The sequence below is a fragment of the Squalius cephalus genome (genome assembly GCF_949319135.1).
Source record: "Squalius cephalus genome assembly, chromosome: 3".
Classification (NCBI taxonomy): Eukaryota; Metazoa; Chordata; class Actinopteri; order Cypriniformes; family Leuciscidae; genus Squalius; species Squalius cephalus.
The window spans coordinates 7,409,771-7,427,328 of record NC_137124.1 but is presented as its reverse complement, the minus strand read 5'-3'; the positions used below and the strand labels follow the sequence as shown (position 1 = coordinate 7,427,328).

Sequence of the window (17,558 nt, the reverse complement as noted above, 5' to 3'; positions counted from 1 at the left end):
TCATCTCCCCAGACATGCTAACACCCCCAGGCAACGTTCACGTCGCACACACACACTGCTTTTGCTCACTTCAACACACACTTCAAATGGGGTTAGTCCAGTCTTTGGCCCCATTAGCCACTCCTGTAGAGTCCCGTTACTGAATTAACTTTCCTAACTGTGTTTGTGAGGTTAATGTCTGATGAGCTACGGTTAAAGTTTGCAGAGTTTTATTTAATCACTTATGATTGGCCCGTGACTTGAAGATTAGAGTTAAATCGTTTTCTAAAGTAAATCAAAATCACAAAAACTGTCAAGAAAAAAAAAGAAGAATATTCATTTATAAATATATATATATATATATATATATATATATATATATATATATATATATATATATATATATATATATATATATATATATATACACACACACACACACTGTATATGCATAAAGAAAATGAAACCAATTTTATGACTTTTTATGCATTGTGACATATTTGACAATGAAGCATGTATCATTCATAAAACACTAAAATGTGTAAATTGTAAAAAAAAAAAAAAAATACTTGCGTCAATTGAAATGAATGCAATAAATTACATAAAATGGGTTGACAAACTATTCACAGAGAAACATTTGCCTTTGTCAAGAGCTTAATATATTTGTATTAGTGCAATGCAAATATGTGTGTATATGTGTGTATACATACACATTTAAGTATATTTGTAAAGTATCACTTCAAGTATATGATAGTATTTTTGCAATTAATCTAATTTTTTATTTAATTGGAAAAAAACAGGAATGAGATTCTCACAAATAACAGTAATTGAGTAACTGAGCTTGATTGTCATGACAATAAATGTCAAAAGAAAATGGTAAAAATAAATATTAGTGTTCCTGAACTAGGCTATGAAAAATGTATACATTTAAATTTATAGTAATAATCATAAAAATAATCCATAGCACACTTCAAAATCAAAATATTAAAAAGCCTTTTTTTTCAGCTGGCTATTTTATGGTGAAAACCACACTTTCTTTGTTAGATTGGTCCTTCAGCATTATCAAACGCTTAATTCTGACGTCTGGGCGTAAACGGTTCACTTTCTGACAGAAAGCGAAAACATCAGCGTAATCTTCAGAGATGACGACACGACTCTGTGACCTTTCTGTTCTGGACAGATAAGAGACACATGTACGTCATGGAAGTCCCACACACCGCGGGATGTCCCGCACGCTGAACACACTCTCAGAACAACATGAGACATCCATCAAACACTCGCTCAGCTTTCATTTCCACTGAACTCAAAACAGACTCCGTGAGACTCTGAAATCACACACTATAGACACAGTCTTTAAAGGGTTTGATGCTAAATCAAATGAGTTTGAGGTTGAAGAAATGATGGACCGTCAGTGTTGTTACTGCGAACTAAAACTATAGAAACAAACTCTTTGAAAAATAATAATAAATACAATTAAATAAAATTACATTTAAAAATATATATTTGATGAAAAACTTAACCTTAAAGAAAAATTAGAAATGTGGCTTTGGCAAGTAACTAAAATATGCAAGTTTAATTATGAATAAAACTGAAATAATAAATTATAAATAGAAAAAAAGAAAAAACAAATATCTAAAAATATATATAAAGAAAACTAAAATGACAAAAGGAAATAATAAAATTACTAAAACAAACTAAAATTAAAAATGAACCTGAACATAAAAAAATAAAAGCTAATTAAAAATATTCATAAATAAATACTATAATAGTATATAAAATAATACTGTAAAACGCCTTTCCAGTTGTATGGCAAATAAAGCTGCTTTTTATCAATATAAAAAACTTAAAAATTAAAAATACATTTTAAATGATCTTCATATTATTGGCCATTATGTATGCTCATGACAAATGGTCCTTGGGGCAAATATTGATTTTTGTCCATCCTGTAAAACAACAAGTTAAACACTGATCAGTTTAAAGAGATGAATAAACTCTCACCAGCTCTGACACACACACACACACACACACACACACACACACACACACACACACACGATTAGCTACTAATGATGCTAAGACGGAGATGAGATGGAAAAGCAATGAAGGAGAGTGAATGTTTCTCCATTATTATTACTGTTCATAATGAGCAATATTTCACTTGGACAATAAAACGAGTAAAAACACACTGACTGAAAGGAATATCTTTAGACTGGAAAATGGGCTATTTTGACCACCTAGAAACACCCTAGCAACCACATACTTGACTCAGAACTAGGGATGCGCGGCGTAATTTTCCATATTGTGCCGATGTTTACATTTATGTGAAAAATTACGCCGATAGGCCTATGCCCTGGCGACAAGAAGACACGATGATTATCTGCAGTGACTGATATATTGGTATATATTGAAGTTCAGCGGTGAAGAATGTGTCTCTGCTGTCACACACACACACACACACACACACACACACACACACAGTGATGCTCGATTGCAACCGCAGCCAAGAAGAAAGGGTGTGGAGAACGACAGACACACACACACATGCTCGATTGCAACCACAGCCGAGAAGAAAGGGTGTGGAGAAAGACACACACACACCAACACGCCGATCACACACACACACGACCTTATTATTCGAATCAGAGAGACTGAAATTTAATCGGAGTAATGACATCATCACTGGAGCTGAAAGACTGGACGCCCACGCCTTATGATGATGATGATGATGATGATGATGATGATGATGTCATGCACTGTCTGTGACTCAAACATCTGACAGGAAATACAATGTGTTTTCAGTAATCTGTCCATGTGGAATCTGAATTTCATCCGTTTTAATATTTAAAAACACATCTATTGTCTACACAGGAATATCCTTTCTCATATGATATTCATGACAAATATTTGCTTATTTGTCATTATGTTTTTGTTTTTTTTCATAACGTTTGATAATGTACAAACTGTTTTACTACTATTAGGCATTATTTTCTTATAAAACAATGTTGGAATTATAATGTGATTATTTTTCCATTTGGAATCCAGTGCTGATATCGTTAACTAAAGCTATTAAAAGTTATTTTTGTTAATAAAATAAAATGTGATATAAATATTACATGAAAAACTTTAAAATTGAAAAAGTTTAAATAATTATTAAATTACTAAAACTGTAAATAATTACAAATAAAAATCAGTTAAAATTATATTAGAAATATACTAAAAAACAAAAACTAAGGAAAATGACAAAAGCACATAACAACATTACTAAAACTTAAAGTAAATTGTAAATGAAAACTGATATAAGCTAATATAACACTAACACATACTACTATTATAATTATTATAATGTTATACTATATTATAATGATAAACACTAACTCAAAATATTAATAAATAATATCATAGTATATAAATAATGCTAAAATATCATAATTTTAATCAAAATTAGAACCAGATTCATCAAATTCTTAATGTTATGAATGACTGAAATCATGTGACTGCTGTCTCTGTGTGTCAGTGGGTCAGTGTGTCTCTGGCCTAATGACACGAGAGTGTGTGTGTGTGTGTGTGTGTGTGTGTGTGTGTGTGTGTGTGTGTGTGTGTGTGTGTGTGTGTGTGTGTGTGTGTGTGTGTGTGTGTGTGTGTGAATCATTAGAAATACAGTTAACAATCCCAGGAAACACGTCTGAACGCTGCTGTTGATTCAGTTCCTCAGATTATATCATCATCATCATCGTCGTCGTCATCATCGCATGTGTCGTGCAGAAACACACACTTACACAGATGAAGTGTACGGCGCTCTCGTGTCAGTGTTAAGCCTTCATAATAAGCTTCAGGATCCCAGCAGTCAGTAGTTTTGCAGTTGAGTCACATGACCACTGACAGGCCTGTTGTGACACACACACACACACACACACACACACACACACACACACACACACACACACACACACACTGATAAACGTGTCAGTATCTCAGCGTTCCAGTGGGTCATTGCTGTGGTTTCACTCGCATGCATGGACTCATCAGTTAATAATCTCTGTCGTCAACATTTTTGTTGAGTGTATGGTTTCATAACCGTAATGATGACATAAACATGCACTAGTCACTGAGAGGAACAGAGCTGATGCATGAAAATACAGCTGATATGCAGGTCAAATCAGAGAAACACAATGCATCGTGCGTGTGCGTGTGTGTGTGTGGCAGGATTGATCAGAACATATTTCAGCATAAAAGATCACATGATCCATTAAATTGAAGGTGAAAATAATATATTTACAACTACATCAAATACAAACGCAAAAACTCAAAGGTCTTCAATACAAACCCACCAAAATAAAAGTTGGATTTAACATTAATTATGATAAAAATGCTCTTCATGACAATATTAGGTCAATGTTTTGGCTAATCAGTGTATAATTAATCATAGCAAATGATGAAGACAAAACTGCTTAAATGAATTAAATCTCATACGATATTTTACATGTATAAAAGCCTGTACGTGCACGGCTTCACTGCAGAAGAGTGCGACTATCTGACTCTGAGAAAGAGAGAATAATCCTCCACCTGAGCGAGGGAAAGAAGGAAAGAAAGAGAAAATGGGAAAGTCCATCTTGATCAGCTCTGTGAGGATGGGACGAGATCCTGCAGGGACAATCACTGAAAAACACCCGAAGCGGCAGAGCCGTGAGGATTTCCCAATTTATAGGATGGAGAGGAATGTCAGGCATCTCTCATCTCCACTCCCGAGCAAAGACTACCCATAATGCAATTGTCAAAAATTCCCCAACACTTTCAGTGAAGGCAGGAAAGATCTTGCAAGGGCAGGTCGTGAGTGTAACAACATTTAGCACTAGTTCACACATGCCTTCCTGAACAGGGAATGAGCCTCGGTGCCGTTAGTGCGAAAGAGGTTAAAGATTAAATATATGTTGTTAATCTGAAATAAAATGTAAAAAAAAAAATTAAATAGGTTTTTTTAAGGTTACATTTTTCATGTATTATTTATATTTTATATAATAATAATAATAAAAAAAGAAAATTAGAAATGTTGCCTTGGCAATTAACTGAAATAAAATAAGTTTTCAATTTAAGTACTGAAAAAAAATTAATAAAAAATAAATTAACTAAATATAAATATAAATAAATACATATAAAAACGACAAAAGCACATAAAATTACTAAAACGTAAAATATAAAATAAAAGCTAATTTAAAATATTATTAATAATAAGAATAATAAAACAATTAAGGGGTGTTGTATGGCGTAATGCAAAGCAGAATAATAAACAATGAAAACAAAATCAATTAACATAAATTAATACAAATAAATAAATCCCTGTAATGCACAGTCTATCAATTAATAATAATAATAATAATAAACTAATTTTACATCAAATAATAGAATTCTAAACTGTAAAAAAAAAAATGCTGCCTTAAATTTTTAAGTCCGATCAACTTGAATGTTTGAGTCATTTCAACTTAAATCACATTACACTGACTTAAACATGAGTTGAATCTTGTATAACATAAAAAAGTAAATTTGTAACTTATTTTGATGAGTTTAAGCAATGCACAAACATATGTTGTCATTACTTACTGATTATATCATTTTAAGTGGTGTTGTGAAACTGGATCAAGCAGATCATCAAAAGTCTGCGTTCTGTGCCAGAATGGAGATGAGTTCAGAATAAAAGGGGCTTTTTTTTGAATAATCTGCACAGATATATTGTTCACATTAAAACCAAGAAGAGCAAAAGCAATGGTCTCAGTGGCGATGACCTTCAGAGCTGATCCAGCCGGAGCCTCCAGTTCTCTGATGGTTCTTGTGGATATCAAGGAGAACTCAATCTCAGTTTGGAGAGCCGGCCTGCCGATATTGATTGGGTGCCACAGTTTCGCTTCTCTCTCTCAGAATCTTGCGGCAGAAACAATTACCTTTCCACCCTCGTCCCATCATCCCCCCCTTCACTCCCTCGCTCCCTAACTCACATTTCCAGTGTGAACTCTCTGCATCTCCCTCCATCCTCGTCTCTCTGACTGTCGGCTTCATTTCTTCTCTTTTTGTGCTCAGCAATCAAATCAAGTGAACAAAGCGTGACTCCAGAAATCGGTGGCAGCGCAAACAAAAGGATGTGACATCGCCAGCCCTCAGACTGCAGAGGGAAACAGATGCAGAAGAACAGGAAGTAACCAGAGTCTGTGCCAAACGCAATGCTAATACTGAAAATACGCCTCAAATGACCACAAATGTTCTCAAATTTAAGGAATAGTTGACTATTTTTATTTTTATCTTTCCTTAGGATGTAATGTTGCTGTTTGAGCATAAAAAAGGTCTATAAAGCCTCAATTGTAGTCATGAGTTTTCTTCCAGGAACAAAATATTCCTCATTTAAATAATTCCCGCCCAATGAATACGCTAAATAAAGGGGCGGGGCCTGGTTGAGTTAGTTAAGCGGTTATGGTAAGGGGCGGGGCATTTCCCAAACACGCTCGAAGCGCTTGACCAATCACAACACACTGATCCAGCTGACCAATCAGAGCAGGGGCTTCATAGAGACAGGAACTAAACAGGGGTGCGTTTCCCGTACAACGTCGTAACTCGCTGCTTCACTGCCATAATGCGATGCATCGTTGAAGAAATCAACTAGCTAATCACAACTGTTTCCCCAAACCATATTGTCACAAATTGGTCGTTCAACCGCATTAGTTAATGATGTCACACAGCTGGTGGAGTAATAACTACTTTTAATGAATCTGTTAGAGATCGAATTAACGCTAGATGTTTTGCTATAAATTACGGACATGACATCTGAGGACTAATTCTCATTTTTCTCGGTTATTTTGCTTTATTTCCAGATTCAATCATAGGCTCGTTCTTACACACTAGAGCACGTTCACACATGCGCACTCTTCAAGAACGACGCTTTCAATCTCGACAAACTAAAAGACGTAAATGACATTTGTATGTATTCTAAATAAAAGACACAGGTTGCACTGAACGTCATCTTGCTTATTTTGCTCAAGATAAGGATTTATTGAGTCCACGTCATACAAACTAGAAACTTCTTCTAACCACAGGTCGAGAGCTGTCGTTCCAAACACACGACTCTGCGATGCTGTTTGCAAATGTTCATTGGAACGATGGTTTCGGGAAACACTGACTCGCTGAACTGCCGATAACGACAGAACTTGCGGCCATAGTTGGCTAACGATGCTTTCGGGAAACACAACCCTGAGCGTTACTGACAGACTGGGAAGAGAGGAGCTGCAACAATGGAGAATATGGGGAAAATAATGTGTTTTTGAACATTCAAGCATGAAATCTTATTCTAATAGAGCCCAAAAACAACATCCACTTTGAAAAATGGCATAATATGCCCTCCTTAAAGATAAGAATCTTTTCATAGTGTTTATATCAGTAAACCTGCAATAAAAGACAAAAAAACGACCATAAAAAATGATCCATACGGCTTGTGCGCTATAAAATAAAGTCATCTGATAGCTTTGTGTGAGGAACAGACTGAAATTAAAACCACTGAAGCTCTAGCTCGCTCTCACCAAGCCCACGTTCCTGTCCAGAATTCAGAAATGACTAGTCACGTTCTGTGAGAACCAGTGGCGTTTTGCTGTCAATGACGTCAATGTTTGAGGTCGATCGATGTGTGTTTTCAAAGACTAAACTACTTCGTTACTGAACATTTGGTTAGATCCTTGCATTGAAGGTTTTCTGGGGAAGTGTATGACAGAAGCGTGAATATAATGGCACACTGAATGTGTTGTTGTTGTTGTTTGTGTTGAATGAGGTGTCAATCTGTTTTCCTGCTGGCCTTTGGCATCGATCAATGATTCAGCTGCCAAAAGACGCTCAGGGGTTTCTGCAAGGAGGGATTTTATCTTAACAAATATCAGACAAATGACAGACCTGCGACAACAAAACGCTTGACATGCAGATACAGATGACAGCTCATTTGCTACAGCCAAACACAGGCTTGGGAATCGAGGACGGTTCTTAAGGCCCATTTACGCCAAGGACGACAACTAGAAAGAACCATCATTTTCCGATTACTCTTGTGAGTAGGTTCTTTTAAATGACTCGTCAAAAAGACTTGAACTCTTGTGCCCTGGTATTGAGATTTTGTGTTTTGGTCGATCGGATCACAAGTGGACGACACTAAATACAGCTGTAAACGGGTCTAAACGCTTTGAGCTCGTCCACTTTCCAACACTTCCAGAGGAGGATGAAAACACATTCGGCCGGATTGCTTTCGTAGTGTAAACACTCGTGTGGTCGAATGTGTTCACACAGCCTCAGAAGCTCGTCTGCTCTCCGTCTACTGAACTCATGCGTAACATTATGAGAAGAGGTTATACAGACGAGATTTAAACTCTGTCGACTGAAGAACCAAGTTTGGTTTGAAGATGAAAAACGTATCAAACACAATGTTCTCTCTCCATTCCTGATTTCTAACACACACACACACAGCGTTCGGCTGATCTTGCGGCTGTCAAAGCAGAAACTAAAGTTCATATGTAAATTGCGCAAGCTTATTTTTGTACATTTGATTGAAAGATCTGAAAAAGCCCGTACATTTACCCATCCATAGACCCTCCCCTTGAAGAAATCAGGACAGAAGTGGATGAAAGTGGACAGAAGAGACGGATTAAAACACCAGGAGTAAACAGGAATGTGTCTCCCTCGTCTACTTGTGATCCGATCGACCAAAATGCATCTTAATACCAGGAGTAAACAGAGCCTGATTTGTCTTTCCAAAAGTAGAGCCCATTAGTGCCAGTGGTGGCCGTGATTTACTCAGTCTTACGATGCTTTTAGGAAACGCAGCCCAGAGCGGTTCTTGACTCTTTTACTGAACTGACGGTCATTAGTATCATTATGTCCACTTTGAACCAAGAAATGTTACTGTGCTGTTAAAGGGATAGTTCACCCAAAAATAAATTATGTCATCATTTACTCACCCTCAAGATGTTGTCAAACAGTCGGTCCCCATTGACTTCCATAGTATGGACAAAAAATACAATGTGACCAACATTCTTCAAAATATCTCCCTTTGTGTTCAACAGAAGAAACTCATACAGGTTTGGATCAACTTGAGGGTGATTAATGATGACATCATTTTCATTTTTGGCTGAACTATCCCTTTAATGCTCATCAATTCCCATTCCTATTCGCAGTTTTCACACAGAGATGTGAAACTCACAAACACGTACTCAAAGCCACAGTCAGAAATCAGACCCGCGCCGCACGGGTGCCCTGTGCCGCCCACTGTGCCATCTTTAGCTCTAATTAAGTAGCTGGGGTGAATTACAGGGCTATTGTCCACCTGAATTAGACATAAAACAAGATTGCATCAATATTTAATAGCAGTTGCGAGCAAGATGATAGTAGTGGAAAGAAGAGCGCTACGCTCTTTTCCTAATGGATTACATTTTGAATACAGCCACCGCTCCGGCCAAACAAAACATCAACAAGCCGATCAATATCTCCATGTATTTTTAGAGTTTCCTGTCAATAACAGCAGCATGACGCCATGCAAAACAAGCGCACGCTGTGTAACCCAGATCTATCCCAATTGCTCCATCAATACGCATTTAATACAAATAAACCAATTAGCTTCAATGGGCAGCCATTTCACGTGCGTGTGTTGTCTGTATCCGTAGCCGATATTAACTCCAGGCCAAAACAACAGGGAGTATTGGATTTCAAACGGACAGTTGTTTTGAAGATTGACACATACATGTTCACCTGATCACATGCCAGACTGGAGCACTAAGCTTGAAGCTCTAGTTACCATGGCAGCATCCCAAACCAGTTCCATACCATTCCCAATTTAGAACACAATGCCTGAAACCTGAATCTACACATTAGGATCACCACATGACTGCAACATATTCCAGACCTCCAGGTTGGAATTCAAAGCATGAAGCTCTACAGTTACCATGGCAGCATCCCATATATACAAGACTATTTCCATATGAATCCCTGCAAATCCTGAACCAGCATTTACAGGATCTTTCGCATCAATATATTCCCAACAATGCAGCTGTCCAAACATACATTTCAGACTATTCCCAGGTTGGAACACAATGCATGAATAGGATAAAATAGTGTTCCTCCATTTAAGTGGGGAGGAGAGATATTTTCCCGATATTCTTCCCGATATTCATGATCAACTTAATCGGTTCTCAGTTGTTTAATATTGGGTCTACAAACAAAATAGCATTAATTGTGAAATAATAATAAGACTTATTATTACTACTACTGTACTAATAAAAAATAAACACAAAAACAATATCAGTTAATCGATATTCTTTACTCCAATATTTTCCAGAACACCAGGTTGGAATAAATAATCAAGCTCTACAGTTTCCATTGCAGAATCCCAATCCAATTCCATTCCATACCATTCCCATTTCGGAATGCAATGCATGACTCTATACAACAGAATGCTAGCGTTTCTAGGATATGTTACACTAATAAACATTCCAAACATATTTTAGACGATTCCCAGGATGGAATATAATGCATAAATATGATCAACTCGGATTAAATGGGAAGAAATCTTTAGGCTAATCGGTTCTCATTTTGTCAATATTAGGTCTAAAAATTAAAAATGATAAGAACAATAATCACGCTGACCTTAACAATACCTGTATATCCATACAGGTCTGTAAAAAAATCAATATCGGTCTATTAATATTAGACTACTCCAATATTTTCCTGAACAGCAGGTTTGGGAAACAAAGCATGCAGCATTCCAGACAAATAATCCAGAGCACTGACAGGCTGAAGACCACACATGAACCCTGCATGTCTGAACATTTCTTTGTTAAGCAGAAGTTGCTCTGGTTGTCTTCACCGCACTGTCGTGTTCAGATTGAGCCACGTTCATTCTTCATATCGCTTTCGCTGCAAACCGCGACACACACATCGTGTTGAAAACTGTTCACGCCAATTTGACTAATTAATTACATCTAGTTATATCCACTATCGCAGATTGCGGATAAGCGTCAAGAAAAAGCCCTGAACCTCACGCATTATCCGGCGGTGCATCGCTGCTTCCCTCCCCGGTGTAGAGGCGCCTTACCTCGGCACGCAGCTCGGGGACGACCGGTCCACTTCCCAGGTGGCGTACAGGTTCATGTGCACCGGCCGATTGGAGGTGATCGCCATCGGCTTGGAGGGCTGCGGAGACGGTACTCCTCCAGTCCTCGGGAGCCCTCCCCGATCCGACATACTGGAGGAACCTTATGTTTGAAAACAATGAAAGAAAACCCGAATAAAGCGGCTATTGTCGGAGGGTTGATCCACCACTGCTCCACGAACACCGAGGCTCGGTTGTATACCGATCCGCCGTTCGCCGTCAAACTCGCGGCCAGTGTTTCTCAAGTTGCGTTAGTTGTTTATCGGTGCAGGAAGCGGAAATTTCTCTTTTGCCTCGCAGAGAGAAGCGCCACTGCCGAAGAGCAACGCCTCTAGTGAAAGACGAGCCCTCACAACCAACCACTGAGAGAGAGAGAGAGAGAGAGAGAGAGAGAGAGAGAGAGAGAGAGAGAGAGAGAGAGAGAGAGAGAGAGAGAGAGAGAGACAGAGAGAGAGAGTTTTTTGTGGACACATTACGGGGTTTTTATCGTGCAAAACGGTTGTTGCCTTATTATATTTGTCCACAAGGGAATATTTTGTATATATCTTACGTTCTTATAAAGAACAAGTAAAATAGGAAATAGGCCTATCAAATTTCCGCTCTTCTCGAATATCCAGAATATTTAGGCCTTTTGCCTATTTGTTTGTTTATTGTGTAAATTTAAATTGTCTCATATTTATCTCCTCATAAAAACTGTTCCCTACACTAAAAATAAAGAAACTGCATTCGATTAAACACGGAATTTTGAAGTAGCATTTTCATAGCCTACTCCAATAATCTTTGTATGCACAGCTTTAAAAATTCATATTTTTAGCCTACAGTGTATAGGCCCTACCTACAACATAGCCACAATGGGGATCATTTATTTTAAATTTAGCAAACACTTTATCCCAAACGACTTGTGATTAAAAGGGTACAAGCCATTCTGGATGCAATTTTCTCTTAAAACACTGACAGCAAAAACCACAACAGCACTTTTCGAAACACTTGTGGTTCCTCAGGAAATGGATTTGTGTAAGTGGAGGGAGGGGGTGAATTTATTGTGATAGATGTGTAAAGTGTGACTATATGTGTTCCAGTTGCAGACAGTGGAGATTTATTTATTAATTAAACATGAATTAAATTAATGGTAGCTGTAAGAAGTTCACCATTCATTGACAAATAACATAATGCATTGTTTAGATATAAGTGAAATATAAAATGACAAAAGTGATTGATATTCAACTTTTACCTCCGATTGTGTTACTCCATCAATATTACATTAAGGGGCCATTTATATATGAATATATATAGCCTATATAAGTATACAACACCGTTTTCGACTAAAAATGGAAAACTTTTTATGCATTTTGGCCATTTATTTACACAACAACAATGTTTTGGGGCCTGAAAACTAAAACTTAAGAAAACGGGTTTCAAAGTGCAAGTTTTTGAAAACGATACCGTTATCTTCGCCATGTAAACGACAAAAACATGAATCTGTGAAAACGGTGATGTCCTGAGCGTGTGTATTACGTGTAAATATATGCGCGTAATGTTTGTTTTTTTTTTCTTCAACGTGACATCGCCATCTACTGGCCTGGCAGCAGAATACAGTGGTTTTAGTCATTTTCGCTGATCATTTGAATGAAATAATTTTGACAATGTTTGTCGTCTGTACATGAAAAAACGCAAATGAACATCTTTTATGTTTCTAGTACATCATTGTTGTGTAACCATTATTTTCTCTCGATCATAACACTCTGTGGGAGCAGATAAAACACATATTTACATGACAAGTTTTACGTTTTTAGTTGAAGAGGGTGTCAGTGTAAACGGCCCCTTAGACCCACTGAACCGTGATTAAGAATTCATGAATTATTGACGGTTTTCAATGTGGGTCAAATTTGAGGTTCTCAGGACAGCCGGAGGGTTTAGAGCTCATCTTCATGACTTCACGGCTGCTTTTGTTTGACGTGTTTAAGAGTTATTTAATGTCTCATGAATTTGTATTAGATATATACTTATAGACATATGAAATTAGATATATATCCTCATTAAAACTGTCCACTGCTATGGCATTTTGAAACGTTTCCTTTATATCTATCTCAAGCACAACAACACTGTCATTGAATATTTTGATATATTTTAAATGATATGTTTCTGTATTTTTGCCGGTTTTAGTAAATATTGTGAAATAGTCGTTCAATTAAATTAAACAATTTTCTGTACATCTCATTATTAAAGAAATATTTAATTATTTAATGCATTATTCAATTAAATAATAAATTGTATCATGCACATCTCTGTCAGACAGATGTCTAAATGGCTTGGTTATGAACAGTATTAAAGGCCTCTAATGGGACACTGAGCTAGTCATAATGCAATATATTAATAAGTCACCCCATATCAGAGTATCCGCAATTTGAATGCATTTGATTAAACACACAACCCATCGCAACCAACATTTGAGGTTAAACAACCTTTTATCTGAGGTCAAAGCTAACTTCATTGCACTTTGTTGGTCATGTGATCATGTGTCAGCAACTTTATAATGAGCCTAGATTATAGATATGACACTGATCCTCTCCTGTCCTAATACACACATCCACATCATCAGGACAGAGAGGAATGGGACGAGAAGGTCATTTAGAAACGGCCCCTGTGTCATAACAAGCCACCGCTGAGATTGAGTGAGTCGCATGTGCTGGAAATAAGTAGATACACCCTTAAAAATAAAGCTTCCAAAAGGTTTTTGTTTTTTTCTCACAGCAGTGAAGAACATAATAAATAATCATTTTTTCACACACAGCCTCTGTTCCATGGATGTGAAAGGTTCTATATGGAATTATGGATTAATATCGCAGTAAGCAATTTCTGAAAAATGCTGTTGAATGTGGATCGGACCGATCAGCACAACACTCCTGTAGCCAATCAGCAGTAGGGGGCGTGTCCACTCATGATGGAGGAGGAGAGAGAGTGAGCCAATCAGCAGTAGGGGGCGTGTCCACTCATGATTCGGGGAAGAGAGAGAGAGTGAGCCAATCAGCAGTAGGGGGCGTGTCCACTCATGATGGAGGAGGAGAGAGAGTGAGCCAATCAGCAGTAGGGGGCGTGTCCACTCATGATGGGGGAGGAGAGAGAGTGAGCCAATCAGCAGTAGGGGGCTTGCCCACTCATGATGGGGGAGGAGAGAGAGTGAGCCAATCAGCATTAGGGGGCGTGTCCACTCATTATGGGAGAGGAGAGAGTGAGAGCAAGAGGGAGATTTGAAGAAGGACTGTAGAAAGAGAGATGGCTGAGAGACATTAGAAAAGAGAAAGCTCAGAGGAATATCACTGGGGAAAGAAGGGTTATGATCAGGCAAGAGCTTTAGGACCCGCGTTAATATTAGAAAAGCTTTCCAGCGCTGGAGAGACAGAAGCGGGAAGATCTGAAAACAGATGCCGATACTTCATACACGAGTAACATTTGTTTTGTCGTTTCTCATGACCAAGATGCTGTTGTTGTGATGTTAGTTACAGTAACAGGACAGTTTGAGTGTCATTGTTTGTCTGGAGCTGCTGGCGAATGTGTACTGTTCATGTTTTGTTCTTCTTTGTTGTCCGTTCGTCATCTTCGCTTTATTTTGCTTTGCGTCAACAATGATACAGAGACATCCACTCTTGCATTGTGTTTTTTGTGCATTTTAGGGGCGGAGCAATGAAGCAAGGGGTGTGTTTGTTTGTTTGTTTGGGCTGATTTCAAATATCGACAACAGTGTTTCTCAGAAATCACTAAATATATATAAACTAAAAGCTAAAAATATATATAAAAAGCTCACATTTGAAGTAGTTGTTTAGTCACACAGTTCCAGGCAAACGGGATATTATTTGTCCAGAAAGCAGGCGTTGGGAAACCCACACAGAGGCTGGTGATGATGAAAGCACATCTATATTTATCAGACTCATTAACCCCTGTGGGTGTGTGTGATGGAGAGAAACACGACCCGGCTGATGCTGACCAATGCATGACACTGCTGGCTTTCTCCTGTGTGTGTGTGTGTGTGTGTGTGTGTGTGTCTCTCCAGCTTTCGGCGCGTTCATGACTTCATCTTTTAATGAGCGCAGCCTGAAGAACGCTGATGATGTTGTACAGTTGAAACGGAAGGTAAGAGCCCACGCCTGTGGATATTCAAATCAACCACTAATTAGTTGAGTCATTACAAGCTGCCTTTAAAAACACTCCATTTACTGGTGTGCATCACAATTTTAGTCATGCAATGCTGCTCTTTAAAGTTTAAAACTATGGAAAGATTTAATTTCAAATGCATGGAAGCCCATTTCTGCCACAAAAGAAAAAAGCGTGTATTGGTAGATAATTATGACATAAAATGTCAAAATTGAGATAATTATGATTAAAATTTGAATTATGAGATAAAAAGTCAATCATGGCTGAAGTCCTCAAAATGACGGGATACTACGATGAAATTGACATTGTCATAATTGACACAAGTCGAAATTCTGACATAAAAAGTTGATATTATGAGAAGTAATTTCACATAATTTTTACTTTTTATGTCATGATTGACTTTTTATCTTATAATTTTGATTTGACTCATGATCTCAAAAAAGTCACGAGTCAAAAAGATGAGATAGTCAACCATGACATAAAAAGTCAAAATTGAGAAATTAAGTTGTAATGATAAAAAGTTTAAATAATACAATAAAAAATCAACAATTACATAACATCAAAACTAAGTTACTAAGTCATATTTATAAGAAAAAGTTTAAATTATGAGATTAGGTTGTCATAAACAAATCAAAATATGTCAAAAAGTAAAAAATTATGAGAATTAATCATGACACAAGTAAAAATTATGAAATATTAAAATGACATTGACACCAAGTCATAATTGACAAGTCAAAATTCTGACTGTGTCATGATTGACTTCTCATAATTTTTACTTTTGTCATGATCTCAAAAAAATCTTGAGTTAAAATTATGAGAAAGTCAACCATGACAGAAAATGTCGAAACTGAGATACTAAGTCATAATTATGAAATGTTGAAACTATGAGATAGTCAACCATGACATACCAAAATTATGGTTATAATTGACAATTTCTAAACTGAGATAAAATGTTTAAATTATTACAATGCAAAAAAATAAATAATGACTCATAATAATTGTGACTTAGCTCATATTTTCTAGTTAATATGTTGTCTATGATTTAGAGTCTTATGATTTACTATGTCGTAATTGCAATTTACCAAGCACCCCCCCCGCCCCTCTTTTTCTTGTGTGGCAGAAATGGCCTTTCATGAGGAGACGAGAGTGCAGACCCGCTTCGACGGCACACCTTCCTGAACAAGACAATCCCTCGAGATCCTCCTCAATCCACTGAACAAAGGAAGGACTGAGATGATAGTCTTTAATGAAGTCACACTGAATCTTGCCCACGGACGCAGTGTGTTTCAGTGTGTTTCAGCTCATTCAGACTGTGTGTTTGGGGGGAAACGAGAGTGTTATTGTCTGAGAAAGCGTATTTGACTCTTTGTTTGTCGGTGAAAGTTTTATGTAGGTCAAACCGAATCCCAGACATCAGGTGACGGTCAGACTCTCTCTCTCTCTCCCCCTGCTGGCCTGAGCGCGTTACTGCACACCTCAAAATCATCGATTCATTTAAAGTCCCTGTGGTGAAAATCCAGCTTTTAATGTTGTTTATATGTCTATGTGGTGTTATTAATATGCTTTAAGACAAATCATGTGTAAATTCATAAGTCGACAGCATTGCTGAGTATTTTCTGCTTAAAACTGCAGTGAACCAAAGACAGCCTCAAAAACACGCTTTGAAATCGCTGGTGTTTCTGACGTCACAAACTACCTTGTAACCAATCAGATCAACGTGTGATCGTCAACCAGTGGATCTCTGAGCTGAGTGAGTGAGTGAGTGGAGGCGGGGCTCATTTGCATATTCATAGAACCGCGTATACTAAATGAGGCAAGTGTGTAGAGTTACATTCAAGCTATTTTAATGTTTTTTCTAGGCTTAAAATATATTTTAGTGATCATAGATGAGTTAAGGATACAATTATTGAATACTTAATATATTGATTTTTTTTTTAAATTTTCATATAATAAATAAATTATATTCAGAGATCCCAGACATACAGAACAAATACCACAATGTTTGCAGTTGTTCAAGGTTAATGACTAAGGATTTAAAATAAATCATGTTAAAGTTTACACTCACAAAGATTCATTTCTAGAAAAAAAAAAAAAAAAAAAAAAATCAGTCATTGAAATTTCCATGATATATTTACATTTTAAGAAGAAATTTTCCATCTTACAAATCCTACTCTTAGACTATTTTAAACTGATATTTCCAGGAATGCTACATATAAACACACCATATTTCAGATATTAGTAGAAGAAATCAAAAACAGACTAGCTTTCATAA

The 17,558-nt window shown here is 37.1% G+C and overlaps 1 protein-coding gene across 2 annotated transcripts in view; it reads right to left on the bottom strand.

The window, feature by feature from the left end:
* pacs1 (phosphofurin acidic cluster sorting protein 1) overlaps positions 1 to 11,588 on the bottom strand; it is a 55,223-nt gene extending 43,635 nt beyond the window's left edge. For both annotated transcript variants that reach the window (XM_079865733.1, XM_079865734.1), the window contains exon 1: positions 11,081 to 11,588. In XM_079865733.1, coding sequence (XP_079721859.1) covers positions 11,081 to 11,229 — 149 coding nt within the window. In that variant the 5' untranslated portion in view covers positions 11,230 to 11,588. The remainder of the gene's footprint in view (positions 1 to 11,080) is intronic.
* Between the last annotated feature and the right edge of the window lie 5,970 nt (positions 11,589 to 17,558).